Genomic DNA, 16,989 nt, shown 5'->3' with positions numbered 1-16,989 from the left:
TATCTAACTGGTACGGTTCATTTAGACCTGCCTTTCTCCTTTAGTGCCTTGCATCATTCTCCTTTCATCTATTTTGTGTATACCTTTAGCTGCTACTCATCTGCAGGCAGTATCATACTCCCAGTTAAATGTTGCTTGACAACTGCTGGAGAAAGCAGTACAAAGTTTTACATGTAAAAATCACTCATACGACATTTGCTTATAAAACCACTGGGACCCAACGCAGCCCCTGCAGCCTCAGAACAGTATACTTTCCCTCCTTGACTCCCATCCTTAACCAGAAGGAAGCCATTTTGAACTACAGTATTTGCTGGCGTATAAGACTACTTTTCCTCCCTGAAAAACATGCCTCCACGTGGGGGGGTCGTCCTATACGCCGGGTGCACTTCAGTTGGGATAGACATAGCTGCCCATAGTGGCCTCACGATGCCCACCCACCTCATTCTACATACCGTCCAGTATCGCACGGTATCCAGCGCGGCCGCGGCGGGTCATCAGCAGCGAGACAGGGGTGCCAGCCTTTTCGGCGTGACTGGCCCGTTCTGCTTGGCAGGAAGCAGCGGCGCTCCAGCCCGCCCCTTGTCTACGCAGAGTTCGCACATGCGCACTACTGCCGGTCACAGGGAGATGCAGGGGTGGGCCGGAGGTGCTGCGGTTGCGCAGCGGCCGTACAATGGTGACAATGACAGGTACTGTAATGTAATGTAACAAACTCTATATTTTGAGTGGAAATGTTGGGGGGTTGTCTTATACGCCCGCAAATACGGTAACTGAAATTCCTAGCGTAGCCTCAAGATGACTAGACTCGTGTTCCCATCGTCTTTCTCGAGGAGTAGCTGTAGCCAACCAAATGGTTACCGGGAAGGGGCCGTGACTCAGTGATGCAGCATTCAGGAAGTCCCAGGTTCAATCCACAGCATCTCAAGTTAAAAGAATGAAGTGAAGGCCCTCTGCCTGACTCCTTAGAGCAACTTTCTTACTATTGAGAAGCCCCTGAAACATTCTTCAGGCTTCTAGAAACCACAAAAGTGGCACGATCTTGCAGAATATGGTTGGGAAGCAGAGCTGTGCACATGATCACCTGGGGCTCCTCCCCTTCCGGCTCCCTCCTGGCCCATCATTGGCCATTTTGCAAGGGGGTGGATGGGTCAACATGACCATATATGGTCATATCACTCAAGAAATGTTTAACACATTTATATATATATATATATATATATATATATATATATATATATATATATATATATATATATATATATATATATATATATATATATATATATATATATATATATATATATATATATATATTTAATATATATATTATATATAAATGAATTAACTTGCACCCATTCGGGAAACCCTTCCAGGGCTATCAAGAAACCCCAGGGTTTCACAGAACCCTGGTCTAGAAAGCCTGCCTTAAACCCATTATGTATGGCCGCCACTATGGCGGGTGGGGGTCTGATGGAAGATGTGGAGGAGGAAGCTGTGCGGCAAGCCGTGTACAAATGGCATGGCTGCAATGCTCGGAGCAGCCAGGGGTGACGGCCGAAGAGACGGCAATGCGGAGCAAACGGGACAGGAGCGCAGGGCGAGGCTTCCCGGACCCGGCCTGTCGAGCAGACCGCTGTGCCAAAAGCACCCGACAGCTGGGCTGCCGAGGGCACGCACATGCGCAGACGACACATACGGCAGGTTTGTTCAGTGCGTTCAGGCTGCTGGAAACAGAAGGCGGATGGTCCAGCAGATACAGAGGGTAAGGGAGGGCACAGTGGCCCGCAGCAGTCCAGGGGGCGGAGACTGCAGGATGGAGCTCAGGGCAGCCACGGTAGCAGCGGCCCTCCCCAATTATGCACGCTCTTTTCCCAGCACTGTGTCTGGTTGTGGCCCTGGCCGGGCAGCAAGCTTCACTTTCTTCCGCGTTTCCCTAATGCAGGTTTTTCGGAGGCCTGCATCGAACTTGCGCTTGACCTCTGCCAGCGGTGTGCATTATTGGGGATTTCCGCCATCGTCATTCCAGTTCTGAGGCAGACCTTCCCTCCCATGCATAATGGGTCTTAAGAGACATGCATAGGATTGAAATGGGAACCTTCCGCATGCAAAGCAGACGCTCAACTTCTGAGCTGCAGTCTCCCCAATAGAATCCAAACCCTCCCACCAACCCCAATGTAATGTGGGCCTCATTACATTGCTGCCAGACCCATGGATCCAGTCCAAGAGCGAAAGTTCCCAGGACTGACGAAAATAGAAAAGTGACTTAAGTGCTTTAACCAGGAAATGGTTTCTGTAATTCGACAATTGTGTGATGCAAGCAATGGAAAGGGAAATAACTAATAGCATATTAGCCTTTCCAGATAAAGGGATATTGTTCTCAGAAGGGAGGTTCTTAGTTATTCAAGTATTTTAAAACTCTAGGAACAAAAAGACCAGACTTGGGGCATTTTAAAAACACAAACGTTACTCGTACAGGATTTTAGCAGCTATGGGGAGGATGTGCGGGCCTTCCCTCCTACATGAGCAGTTTCTAACTGTGTTTATACAGATGTAAATCCCACTGAAATAAATAAGAGGTGCATAATCTGCCTTGAGTCCCAGTGAGAAAGACAGATTATAAAGAGTCAATAAATAGAAAAGTTCTGACAATGCTATCAGTCAGATAATATGATGCAGCAATAAGATTTGCTGAGAAATAAAACTGAATAATACATTTGTGACAAGGATATGCAGATATAGGTGTCTTTATCATCCTGAAGATGAAACTCAAATACTTTGGCCACCTCATGAGAAGGAAGGACTCCCTGGAGAAGAGCCTAATGCTGGGAGCGATTGAGGGCAAAAGAAGAAGGGGACGACAGAGAATGAGGTGGCTGGATGGAGTCACTGAAACAGTCGGTGCAAACTTAAATGGACTCCGGGGAACGGTAGAGGACAGGAAGGCCTGGAGGATCATTGTCCATGGGGTCGCAATGGGACGGACATGACTTCGCACCTAACAACAACAAATCTACAAAAATTCACTGCTTTGACTTTCTTCGTATTCCGTCTTTCCTCTGTGGGATTATTCTATTTTACCCTTACAATCCCGGCCAGTAGGTTATGCTAAACAACAGTGACTACGCCAAAGTTATTTAATAAGGTTCAGGACTAATCTAGAGAGCTGAATTTGATTCCCCACTCCTCCACATGCAGCCAGGTGGGTAACCTTGGGCTAGTCACAGTCCTGTTAGACCTGTTATCACAGAGCAGTTCTGTCAGAGCTCTCTCAGCTTCACATACCTCGCAGGGTGTCTGTTGTGGGGAGAGGAAGGGAAGGAGATTGTAAACTGCTTTGAGACTCCTTCATGTGGTGAAAAGTGGGGTACAAAAACCAACTCTTCTTCTCATTTCATAAAAAATCATAGAATAATAAGAGTTAGAAGGGACCTCATGGGTCATCTAGTCCAACCCCCAGCACTATGCAGGACACTCACATCCCAATTGCTCATCCTCTGTAACCTGCCACCTCCTTGAACCTTCACAGAATCAGCCCCTCCATCAGATGGCTATCTAGCTCTGTTTAAAAATTTCCAAAGATGGAGAACCCACCACCTCCCGAGGAAGCCTGTTCCACTGAGGAACCGCTCTAGCGGTCAGGAACTTCTTCCGGAAGTATCATTTTTATATCATTTTTATCCTTCCACCAAGGCACTCAGGACAGTGGTCCATCACTCTGCACAGCACCCCTACAACCCTGATAGGTGTGTTAGGTTGAGAAATAGCCCAGCATGGCGGAGTGGGATTTTGAACCAAGGTCTCTCTAAGTCTCACCTGACCACACTACAACAAACTGGCTCTACAGATATTTTAAGTAGGATGTCGGAAGTCTGCAGCCTACCCTACACATACAGCAGAATAAGATGCTAGATTTCTGAGGTGGTATAATGAATTTTACCACACCAGATGCCAAGAAGGGATTCACATTTAAAAAAAAAAATTCTTTGTGAGCACCACACACACGGTTTTCTCAAATAATTTAAACTGTAAAACTTTTCTGATGCAAATTTAAATTCTAAGCCATTTAAACAAAGTCAGCAAAATTTAAATACAGCAAGCAAAACTTTTATTTCATTTATTAATGTGATATTTAGGCCTCCCCTCCCTGCACTGCAGGCTTGGGCAAGTATACCGTGTACAAGCCAGGACTATATTGTATAAGCACCAGGACTGGTCCATGCCTCATACCCCACATTCAACCCATCCGGTGTGATTGATTGGCAGCATAAAAGCCCTGATGACTACAGATAAACACACTATATTTACGCCTGCAGGGTAGAAAATTTTCTGCACCAGAGCACTGCTACCCCCTTCACCTGCAGTTTGAATTGGTACAGCCCACTCTACTGCGGTAGTCAGTACACCCCTTTTAAATCTGATGCTGGCAAGACAGAAGAATTACTTGTGTAGGCATCTTGCTCAAACCGGTGGCTTATCTGTGTGAAGCCACTGTGCATGCTTAGCATGCCAAGGACCAGTAGCCTGAGGGGAGGGGGTGACCCTGGTATGCTAACTTTAAACCATGGGAAGGCTGCTCATTTCAGCTTCTCTGTCTGTACCATATAACAGCCTTTCTGAACTTTTTTACCATTGAAAAACCCCTGAAACATTCTTCATCCTTCGAGAAATCCCGGAAGTAGCATGATCATGCGGAATATGATTGGGGAGCATAGCTGTGTCCACACCCACCCACGGTCCCTCCCGTTTCCACCCACTCCAGGCCCATCACTGGCCATTTTGGGAGGGGGAGGGCAGATTGACATGACCACATATGGTCATAAAAAGGTAAAGGTATCCCCTGTGCAAGCACCGGGTCATGTCTGACTCTTGGGGTGACGCCCTCCAGCGTTTTCATGGCAGACTCAATACGGGGTGGTTTGCCAGTGCCTTCCCCAGTCATTACCGTTTTACCCCCCAGCAAGCTGGGTACTCATTTTACCGACCTCAGAAGGATGGAAGGCTGAGTCAACCTTGAGCCGGCTGCTGGGATTGAACTCCCAGCCTCATGGGCAGAGCTTCAGACAGCATGTTTGCTGCCTTACCACTCTGCACCACAAGAGGCTCATACATATGGTCATAAAGGTAAAGGAAAGGTAAAGCACCAAGTCATGTGGGGTGACGCCCTCTACTTGGCAGACTTTGTAGTCTTGAGATGAACTGTAATTCCAGGGGATCCCACCTGGAGGCTGGCATCCCTACCTGGTGGTCACAAGGGACCTGGCAACACTAATATATTATCATATGGCAGTCCAAGCCTCATTTCACCCCAATGACTATTGAGTAGTATTCAATTTCCCCTCCACCCCGAATCTGATGGCAGTTGTCACACAGTTATTCCCATGTACACAGCTAACCAATGTTTATTTTAATATAAATCTCCCATTTCAGGTCTTTAAATCACACCTCTATAAAACCCCATCCAGCGTACAGTCAATCCGCACCATTTACGCATCCTCACTGTATTCCAAATTAAATAGCTGAGAGCAGAAATAAAATTCACAGAAGATGTATTACATTTGGCAACAAAGCAAGAGATGAAACCACTTCTAAATAGCATTTGCAGTAACATTAGGAGGGAAAAAACGGTCCCTGCTCTATTTGTTCAATCATTTTATTGCCAAACTCCCCCTTGGAGCCAAGGGGAGTGGGAATTATTCTTCCTTTGCTGAGGTTATCAGCTATTTTTAAGGAGAACCAAATGAGAGACACAATTCATCACTGTTCAGTATTTCTGCAAGCAATCGGGTTTAGCCTTTTCCATACCCTTCCCTGTACAAGCCTCCTCGCCCCTCGGGGAACCGTGGAACAACAAGCAAAGTCTATCCGTTTTCAATCTAACACACGAATTAGCTGCCCCGCACACTTTTCATTCTCGAGATTTAAGTTCCAGCTCTCTGTCAAGCTAAGGCATGAACCGTTTCTTGAGCAAGGAAATTCAGGATCAAGTAATCAGAGCTGAAAATAAAGGATTTTTACCTCCTGGCGGTGTAAGGAAGACAGGGGAGGTAAGGGAAGAAGGTTGGATCCTTTTCAAAATGTAGGAAAGGGAAACGCTTTCCCCTTTAGCGTCAAAATCTATCTTAACGCCAACCAGCACTCTTGGTTGGACTGGAGACACAATTCTCCAATGGCCGGGAGAATTCCAAGCCTGAGAGCTTTTAAAGAACAAAAGCTACATATGAACATCAATACTCATTCATGAAACTGAAAGGGAGGTACCCCCTCCCCAGGAAAAAATCCATGTCTTCAGGGAGAAATGCCACCTCCCTATTCCAGGGCTGAGCCACAAGGAAGACACCCATTAAGATACAGGTTGAAGGTTAGGATGGACAGCACAGAACAGGGGTAGTCAACCTGTGGTCCTCCAGATGTCCATGGACTACAAATCCCATGAGCCCCTGCCAGCATTTGCTGGCAGGGGCTCATGGGAATTGTAGTCCGTGGACATCTGGAGGACCACAGGTTGACTACCCCTGGCATAGAAGACTGGAGGACTGGGCTGAGCAGGCAAAAGGGACCATCTATGATGAGAACTAAGCTGTCCATGTCCTTTGTAGCCAAGCGAGACTCAACACCTTTACAGGGCTGGGTGAAAACCGATTGGCCCTTAGTATCACATGGCCACTGCTCTGAGATGGACGCTGGGGGCAATGCAATTCATCTGGGATGGCCGCACTGAAACACAGTAACCTGGGCAAAAGCAAAGGCTTTCAAAAGGACAGTCCCATTAGCAAGTTGAGAAGAAAAGATCTTGTACTGGATCTAGTGGTGGTGGTGTTATTTAAAATGCAACAAACAAAAATGGAAAATTTTAAACAGAGGCTGGGTAGCCATCTGATGGAGAAGCTGATTCTGTGAAAGTTCAAGGGGGTGGCAGCTTACAGTGGAGGAGCGATAGGGTTGTGGGTGTCCTGCAGAGTGCAGGGGGTTGGACTAGATGACCCAGGAGGTTGTTTCCAACTCTATGATTCTATTCTATGAAAATTCAGGCTTCTCATCAGTAGCTAACAGGATCTCACTTGGACCATGTGGAGTTTCATATGTACAGCAGTCTGCATGCAGGGGCCACAGCCTGCATCTGTAGCAACTGCTGTCATTGTACAGGTGCAGTGCCCAAAACATGGCCGTGAGTGTGGAAATAATGTTGTAAGAAATCCACGTGGAGTCACCAGTGGTGACATACAACACTACCTTGTCGGCACAGCCAAGATGCAAGCCTGCCAGTAACCCCGGGCATTCCGGTGACATTCATATTCCTGCAGACCGTGGTGTGAATTAGGGCACCAAGAAAGGAAATCCCTGATTACCGCTCATTGTAGGATCATTCTCGCAGGGAAAGGTTTGCAGTGACGATTTATTCCATCAGGCAGCTGGATCTTGTCAAAGTGCAACCAAGATATTTGAAAATTACTGTTACCATAGCACCTAATTCAACGAAGCCCTTGAGTAGAAATAAGTACTTAACCCAGAAATTCCATTTATAGAGATTTATTCAGAGCTGGGTGAACAGCAAAACACGAACATTAAGAAAGAGGTAATGTTATATATAGGGGAAAAAAGGACACAACCCGGAATCACTGCATGGCCCGTAATGAATTAAACTGTTCTATTTTCTACCATCCAGCAGATGTTATTTGAGAGCTCTTGGAGAAAACAGGAGTAATTTAATATTCACAGATGTTTTGAAGGGGGAAGGAGGAGTGGATCTATGCGTCTATCGGGAACGGCGAAAGAAAAAAAAGGAAGAGCTATTTCAAAAGTGCGGAATTACCTTGGCATATAAAGGACGCGTTCGGCTACAACAAATCCCACCCTGAAGAAGAGGTTGCTCGCTGGTATGAAGGGAAAAACCAGGAACAACAGGCCAACTAGGACTTCTCTGTGCTCCAGCTTCTGAAAGAGAGTAAGAATTAGAGGCAGTGAATGAATGGGAACGCCAAACCGAGGTTAGATTGCAGACTCATTTCTCATATAACATTAGCCATACCTAGTAGATACCTGGACCATATGGCTGTTCATCATAAGAATTTAACAAGGGACTTGCAAACTAGTAGTCTATCGAGTCCAGCATCCCATGGCCAACTAGTTCCTATGGAGGGCCAACAAGGCCTTGGCCAGATGGTGCCTCTTGGCACTGGGATTTTGAGGTGCACTGCATCTGGATGTGGAGGTTCCTTTTTGTCTTCATAGCAAGTAGCCACTGATGGACCAATCCTCTATGAATCTGTCTAATCCCTCTTTAAAGCCATTTAATGCCTCTGCCCATCGCTACATCCTCTGGCGGTGAATGTCACATTTTAACCACTTGCTATGTGTGGTTCTTTCGCCGTGCATGTCAAGGGATTACAATTTAGGCCTGATGTACTGTTTCAAGCTCAGTATCTTAGTAATTCTTACAAACCACCTTGAAAAACAGGATGAGCTGTGGATGGAAGGACCCCGCAAGTGAGAATGGCCACCCAGTGCTTTTGGGACAGAGGCAAGCCTTGAATCTGGGATTCTTCTCCCACACACACACTGCTGACAATTTCCCACGTGGCTTGGGGGGGAGCTGGAGATACGTGGGGGGAACCCTTAATAACACCCCTTATGCAAGGACCAAGTTTGGAGCAGTGACTCCATGGCTGGGCCAGTCATGGCTACAGATATCCCCCATGGCTGGTCCTGGTGCAGCTACTGGTCCTCCGTGTTTATCTAGAGTCTGTGGCCACCAGAGTCAGTCTCTGGGCGATGTCTCCCGCATCTCTTGCATTCCATGCATCTTGGAGGACCCAGGTGAGTGCTGGGTACCAAGCCGTCTGTCATCCTTGCCTACAACCGCGATGTTGGTGAGCTGTTGTGAGGCAGTGAGGGGGCCAAGTGTGACTGAGTCTGGACAACACCCCAAAACAGCCCTGAATCTCTCTGAATCTCTAATCTGTCTGAAAGGGCTTTGGGGATAATCTCAGAAATCATATTTTATTTTATCTTTAGATTAGATACAATAAGGGATAATGAACGATATATATGTTTTTGTTTCTGATCTCATCTACATATGCAAGTCTATTTTGATTCTTCCAAAGTTACTCATTTCCAGAACAGTGCAACTGGTTTTAAATGTTAAAATCCTAAAAGATATACATAGCTGGGACACAAGGTTTCCACTTGACACCTGGAATATATTAACTTCTGACTTCTCTTCAGCCAGAGGACTGTAACCTGTCAGTGTCGAAGTGAGCTCAACCTAGCCCCCTGATTTATGAGTAATGTTGCTTTGGAACGGGCAAAGAGGCCCTTCATCTCCATTGTGTCTGTTTTAAAAAGAATGCTTCCCTTATGCCGGGAGGGGAGGGGAAGAAATATGTCACCTGTTACAGATTTGCATGAATAAGATTACCATAATATTCTGCAGCAGTAGGTGACGTGAGGCACCGAAAGAAGGAATTTAATTGCCTTCGTTAGAATTGGGCTAGAACAGTTCGTGCTAATAGGCTGTTCTCTCAAGCACTATCAGATGCTTAATGATCACCGCTAATTGCATAATGATTGCCAACAGTGACCACATCGACACTCATCCAGAAGGTACCTTTCAGGAACAAACTTCTGCAGGGGGGTTTTAAAACCTGTTGAAATGGGCCATTTGTTCAGCCCCTTCCTGCAAAACAACCCCATCTTGCAACTGTCTGGTTCCCCTTGGAGAAAGCCCTTCCAAACTCTCGTATTTGGTACCTGGTAAAACTAAGCAAATGCGACAGGGAATCACCAAGAGGCCAGAAAATGGGAACTTCATGGTGTTGTTTTTACAACCATGTTTCAGTCAACAACAACAACAAATTTATTTACGGTCTTTCAGACCAAACTGGCATGTCTCAGTCCATAGAGCAGGGGTAGTCAAACTGCGGCCCTCCAGATGTCCATGGACTACAATTCCCAGAAGCCCCTGCCAGCATTCGCTGGCAGGGGCTTCTGGGAATTGTGGTCCATGGACATCTGGAGGGCCGCAGTTTGACTACCCCTGGGCTTAAACCAGCATTCGCTGGCAGGGGCTTCTGGGAATTGTGGTCCATGGACATCTGGAGGGCCGCAGTTTGACTACCCCTGGGCTTAAACCAGCATTCGCTGGCAGGGGCTTCTGGGAATTGTGGTCCATGGACATCTGGAGGGCCGCAGTTTGACTACCCCTGCCATAGAGCGCCGGGAGCATTTTACACTGCTCAAGTGCCAGTGTGCAAGCACAGACAACCGATGCACGGCTCAGATGCCATACCGACACCGCATCCAAATATCAAATCGTACACAATCACACCGAGGTCTCACCAATCCTAGAAGCTTCATCTTGTTTTCAACTGGCCAGGCCAATCCCCCAAAGTCCTCGGGATCACAGCTTTGCAAGAGCACACAGAAGAAAATGAAACTGAACCCAGACGAGAACTGAGGAGGGGAAATGCTAATGTACTGGAGAGCATTACCCTGCCTGAGTAAGATGGGCTGCTGTTTACCCTGCCGGATCTGCTGGAGAAGCCATGGATTCTCTGAGCTTAAATATGGAAGGTAAGCTGGAAATGTCTCATACCATCTACATCTAGGACAGGCTTCACCTGCAAAACAAAGGCTAATGTGGCCGTGGGGTGTATATACAGAAGCATAACATCTCAGTCACATTTATTCTGAGCAGATCTTCAGCTGCTATGCACAGAAAACGCACAATTTCAGCACTGACCAGGCAAGGGCTCACTGACACACTAACACTGAATGGATAGAATCAGAACCAGACCTTTATTGGCAGACACCGAGTGCATAGACATATTGTCCCCATTTAAATGAGATACGCCAAGTGAATGCGACACTGCACATTTCCTCTTGCCATCTTTGAATGGAGATATTGGCAGCCGTAAAAGAGCCTCTTGTGGCGCAGAGTGGTAAGGCAGCCGCCTGAAAGCTTTGCCCATGAGGCTGGGAGTTCAATCCCAGCAGCCGGCTCAAGGTTGACTCAGCCTTCCATCCTTCCGAGGTCGGTAAAATGAGTACCCAGCTTGCTGGGGAGTAAATGGTAATGACTGGGGAAGGCACTGGCAAACCACCCCATATTGAGTCTGCCAGGAAAACGCTAGAGGGCGTCACCCCAAGGGTCAGACATGACCCGGTGCTTGCACAGGGGATACCTTTACCTTTACCTTTATTGGCAGCCGTACCCTTCTCATGGCCAGATCTTCACAGGGTCGGTAGAGGCAAGTTCGTGGTGCTGACACATTCTTGGATGCATTTCGTTGTTATTTTAAAGCATCTTTGCTTTCGGTTATCTGGAAGAACTAGGGCCAGTTCACGTAACTACTACTAGAGATGTGAGAAGAGAGCCACCAAGCACACATGTGTTCATGCGCCTGCTGAGATGCAGACAGTAACCCAAATGCCGTGCTCGGGGGGGAAAATATCAGAGCTTGTATATGGTGAACCAATTTCAACTTGGATGTTGCTAAGCCCACATTCACTGTGCAAAGAGATTATTTATTGGATTTAGACCGGGGAAGATTGACAAGACAGAGAAAGCCAGGGTTTCGTATTAAAGGCAAGAAGTGAAGAGGAAAAAAACCAACAACAAACGAGTATGTAATAGTCCAGGAATAGAACTTTTACTACAGTATTCCCACATGCCAGAAAAGGAACAATTTTCAGTCATTTTGCCAAGTAGCAATTTAAGTTCCAGTTCAGTGTTAAGAAGAGAATTTGTAAAAAAGAAATAACAATTTACTAGACGCAGAGCAGCCAAAAGACAGTACTTTTTCACACTATGAGTAATTAACTCGGGGCGTTCACTACCGCTGGATGCAGTCATGGCCATAAGATGAGATGGCTTTGCAAAGGGGATTAGACTAATTCATACAGGTGAGATGAATCTTTGGCAATGGCTGACCAGATACTTCCTGTTCAGAAGCAATATCTCCCTGAATGCTGATCGCTGGACGGAGGAGAGCTATGTCATCTGTGCCCCTTCTAGGACACTGGATTGGCTACAAAGTGGTAACAGGATGCTGGACTAGAACAACTTCATTGATTTGATCCAGCAGGGCTTTCAGTATGCTAGGACGGTCTAGCCGGTACCATTACTGCAGGGTCCATCCTCTGCTGCCAACAGGAACCATTCCGTGCCCTCCTCCAAGTATCAACCTTTCAAATATTTAAAAAGAGCAATCATGTCCTCTCTCAACCTCCTTTTCTCCAGGCTGAACTTTCCCAAGTCCCTTAGCTATCTTCCTCACTATATCTCTGAGCATTCCATCCGGTGCTTAGAGATATACAGCCATTAAACATGGAGAATCATAGAATCATAGAGTTGGAAGGGACCTCCTTGGTCATCTAGTCCAACCCCCTGCACTATGCAGGACACTCACAACCCTATCACTCATCCACACTAACCTGCTTGAGCCTTTACAGAATCAGCCTCTCTGTCAGATGGCTATCCAGCCTCTGTTTTAAAATGTCCAAAGATGGAGAACCCACCACCTCCCGAGGAAGCCTGTTCCACTCAGAAACCGCTCTGTCAGGAACTTCTTCTGGATGTTTAGACGGAATTTCTTTTGAATTAATCTCACCCCATTGGTTCTGGTCTGTCCCTCCGGGGCAAGAGAGAACAACTCTGCTTCATCCTCTACATGGCAGCCTTTTAAAAACTTAAAGATGGTTATCAGATCCCCGCTCAGTTTTCTCCTCTCCAGATATGATTCAGATGCCGTGGCTGATTGTCACGGATAAATCTGTCCATTCTAGCCACAAAATCCTTTAAAAATCTTTGCACTACATATTGTGAAAGCAGTATGTAAAGCAAATTCCATAAATTGTATGCAATGAATGAAGTATCTCTGACAACACCCCCCCACGCACACACTTGCAGCCAGAGGGAGGTTAGGATCGGCCTTGAACAATTTCTGGGGAGTCCAAGTACTCTGTCCATAAAGCCTTATTCAGGCACAACAGCGAATACAGGGTGCTCCGTCAGTCCCTGAAAGGAGCAGGGAGCAAACCTGAAGTCCACACTCCTAACCACTACACCAAGCTGGCTCTTTAATTGGGTTATCGTGTCAAGATAAAGAAATAAAGTGCTCTATTTCTCCCCCCCCCCTCCCCACTATCATGCCACATCCAAGTATAGCAAAATCAGCTGCAGAGGAATCTTGGGAATGGACAAAAGATCCCAGCTTCTGCCTTTGGATCTCCATTTTTGAAAGGATGTGAGCACGCAGGGCTAGGAAACAGATCTTTGACTTTTGGAAAATGACAGCCAGTCAGGAATAGCAAGGTTAGCAAGTCTTTCTCTGTCTAATGCGCTCCTTACCTTGAAGTAGCAAGTTCAAAGGCACGTGAAATATTAACACGTAGGGACGTTTTCCTGCCAGTCTTTCATCAGCCTTTCATTGACTTCAAGACACACACATGACTGAGAAGTTATTAATCAGAGCTTAATCTTTATTCTTAGGATTCACCCCCCCCCCCCCGCTTTTCTTTTCTTTTTTTTTGTTGCTCCCAGCAGCTTTACAAAGAATCGGATTGATTTTATCCACCTTAATCCCTACAAGCGCTAACTTTTTTACTGAACAAAATACATTGAAGACATAACAGATTTATTCAGACAAGAGACAGAAAAGACAAATTGGTTGCATTTTTTTTTAAAGCATTTGACCTTTACGAATTCTTTTCATTTCAAAAAGACGCCAAATTGCTTCAGTAGGCCAAGAAAGACCAACAATGGAATCTGATGCTCGAACAAGTTGTACACATGGGCATGGAATAATTCTTGATAAAAGGACACTGAAATTATTTTTCAAAGCCAAAGGACAGTATTAAAAAGGCTTTTCAACCCACATAGATTTAGGGTTGAGGAAACTGTGCTTCATATGCCTCTCGGGAGGTGGTGGGTTCTCCATCTTTGGGAATTTTTAAACAGAGGCTGGATAGCCACCTGCCAGGGATTCTGTGAAGGTAAATGGGGTGGCAGGTTACAGTGGATTAGCGATAGGGTTGTGAGCGTCCTGCATAGTGCAGGGGGTTGGACTAGATCAGGGGTAGTCAGCCTGTGGTCCTCCAGATGTCCATGGACTACAATTGCCATGAGCCCCTGCCAGCAAATGCTGGACTAGATGACTCAAGAGGTCTCTTCCAACTCTATGATTCTACCTGGAGAGTCGGAATGCTGTAATAGAGGGCATTTCGAACTACAATCTGGAGACACAAGTCTGAATCCCCACTTCCATTAAAGAGTGATCCCCTTCCTCAAGCTCTCACAATATAGCATTCTGCCCTGACCTGGATAGCCCAGGACACCCCAATCCCATCAAATCTCAGAAGGGTTGGCCCTGGTCGATATTTGGATGGGAGACCACCAAGGAAGTCCAGAGTCACAACACAGAAGGCAGGCAATGGCAAACTATCTCCACCGGTTGCCTTGAAAACCCTACAGCAGGGGTAGTCAACCTGTGGTCCTCCAGATGTCCATGGCCTACAATTCCCATGAGCCCCTGCCAGCAAACACTGGCAGGGGCTCATGGGAATTGTAGGCCATGGACATCTGGAGGACCACAGGTTGACTACCCCTGCCCTACAGGGTTACTGTAAGACGGCTGCAACGAGAGAGAGAGAGAGAGGGAGAGAGAGAGAGAGAGAGAGGGAGAGGGAGAGGGAGAGGGAGAGGGAGAGGGAGAGGGAGAGGGAGAGGGAGAGGGAGAGGGAGAGGGAGAGGAGAGGGAGAGGGAGAGGGAGAGGGAGAGGGAGAGGGAGAGGGAGAGGGAGAGAGGGAGAGGGAGAGGGAGAGAGCGCACCTTGCCACAAAAGAGAGCACACCTTGCCACATTCAGTGTCCTAAAGCAGGGGTAGTCAACCTGTGGTCCTCCAGATGTTCACGGACTTCAGTTCTCACGAGCCTCCTGCCAGCATTTGCTGGCAGGGGCTCATGGGAATTGTAGTCCGTGAACATCTGGAGGACCACAGGTTGACTACCCCTGTCCTAAAGGGATCCAATGATGCTTTTGATTATGAAATTCCCAAAACATGACTAAGCAGACAGGAACTATGGGATGCTGTGCATGTCTCCATTTGTGCCGATCTTTGTGAATGGAGATTCATAAAACTCAGTAGCTTTAAGGTCTCAGGTATGCGTCACCTGGGGATCCCCCTGTGTTACAGGTCATCTCCAGACCAAAGATATCAGTTCTCCTGGAGGAAATGGCTGCTTTGGAGGGTGGACTCCGTAGCATTATGCAACACTGAAGTCCCTCCTTGCCCCGAATCCTGCCCACTCTTGGCTCCACCCCCAAAGTATCTGGGTATTTCCCAACCCAGAGCTGACAACAACCCTAATTCCAACCCTTTAGAAGGAACAACCACACAGGAACATGAATCCACTTCACTATTTGTGACTCCTTAAACCGGAATCACTGCCCTGACCTGGATGATCTAGGCCAGGGGTAGTCAACCTGTGGTCCTCCAGATGTTCATGGACTACAGTTCCCATGAGCCCCTGCCAGAAAATGCTGTGTCTTGTTTTGAAAACCCCCTGGGAGTTCACCATAAGTCAGATGGAACTTGACAGCACTGTACACACACACACACACACACACACACACACACACACACACACACACACATACAATCACTTGTTTAAATTTTAAGAATTCAGGGCCAAAAGTGATGCTGGGAATTCAGTGCACAGGTGAGAAATTGAGAGCATGGGAGGGTGGATTCAAAGCTCCCCATTTTCCATTTTCCTGACCAAAAATGGTCATCTAAATGGCCGTTATTTGCCTCAGTGGCAGCAAGATATAAAGACTGATATGTGAAGAAGAAAAACAGTTGTTTTTTATACCCTGGTTTTCACGACCCGAAAGAGTCTCAAAGCAGCTTACAATCACCTTCCTCTTCCTACAACACTCACCCTGTGAGGTAGGTAGGGCTAAGAGAGTTCTGACAGGACTACCGTGTGACATTATCTCTAAATGGACTGTGACTAGCCCAAGGTCACCCACTTGGCTTACATGTGGAGGAGTGGGGAATCACGCCCAGCTCTCCAGATTAGAGGCTGCTGCTCTTAACCACTACACGAAGCTGATACCTGTATGCCTGCTACCAAAGGCAAACAGAAATGCCGCAGGGCTATTTCAGCACAGGAAAATGGCACAGTGGGGGAAATTAACCCTGTCCCTCTCCTCGTGCCACAGCCTCAATCTGAAACAGGCCCTTGGGATCTTCATTCACAGAACTTAAAAGCTGTGGTTGGCTTAGCCCTCAGTTAACCTGCTAGGCCAGCGGTTCTCAACCGCCGTAATGCCGCGGCCCCAACTGCAGTGGCAGGAGTAGTGTGGTGGGGCGCACATGGAAGCGCACAACGATCATGGAGGCGGCCAGTGCCACGACTCCGCCACCACCACCCGCTGCTGACACCAACCTCTCCTAGCGACCCCGCGGAAGGGGCCAGGCAACCCCACTTGGGGTCGGGACCCCGAGGTTGAGAACTACTGTACTAGGTGGTTTATAGGCTCATGAGAGGATCAGGAAAGCAAGCTGAAGGAGGGAGGCGGGGGAATCATCTCCTTTTTGCCAGCCAGAAGCCCTTGACTTATTGCTCCCTCTTTGTGAACCAAACGCTAATGCAAAGAGAAAACCCCATTCCTGAAGCATTAAGAATGTCTACAGCGAGCTTCGCTGAGGTGTTGGATGGGAAATTGAGGCGGCCCTCAGGAAAGTCAAGAAAAGATTTCTTCAAAATTGCTCTACTATGAAAATGAAGGCAGTTTCCAGGCAGCGAGAAGCACAAGCAGTCAATAAACAGCCGGGCTCACCTTGCAGGGTCTCTGAAGCATGAAGGCAGAAGGTGTATCTGTATGTGCAGGAGTGGGTGGGTGGGTGGGGGGAGATGCGCTAGATGTGCTTTTAAAAATTCCTTCCACTTTGGCTTTTACAAGTTTAACAGAAATGCAGCTGTTT

At 47.1% G+C, this 16,989-nt stretch overlaps 1 protein-coding gene across 5 annotated transcripts in view; it reads right to left on the bottom strand.

The window, feature by feature from the left end:
- The window catches only part of TMTC1 (transmembrane O-mannosyltransferase targeting cadherins 1), a 186,101-nt gene that overhangs the window by 74,369 nt on the left and 94,743 nt on the right, over positions 1-16,989 (bottom strand). For 4 of the 5 annotated variants that reach the window (XM_077339957.1, XM_077339958.1, XM_077339961.1 and 1 more), the window contains one exon: positions 7,811-7,932. In XM_077339957.1, coding sequence (XP_077196072.1) covers positions 7,811-7,932 — 122 coding nt within the window. The remainder of the gene's footprint in view (positions 1-7,810; positions 7,933-16,989) is intronic. The other variant, XM_077339959.1, reaches the window with a different exon arrangement.

This window comes from Paroedura picta, chromosome 5, assembly GCF_049243985.1.
Source record: "Paroedura picta isolate Pp20150507F chromosome 5, Ppicta_v3.0, whole genome shotgun sequence".
NCBI lineage: Eukaryota > Metazoa > Chordata > Lepidosauria > Squamata > Gekkonidae > Paroedura > Paroedura picta.
This window is presented reverse-complemented; position numbering and strand designations above follow the sequence as displayed.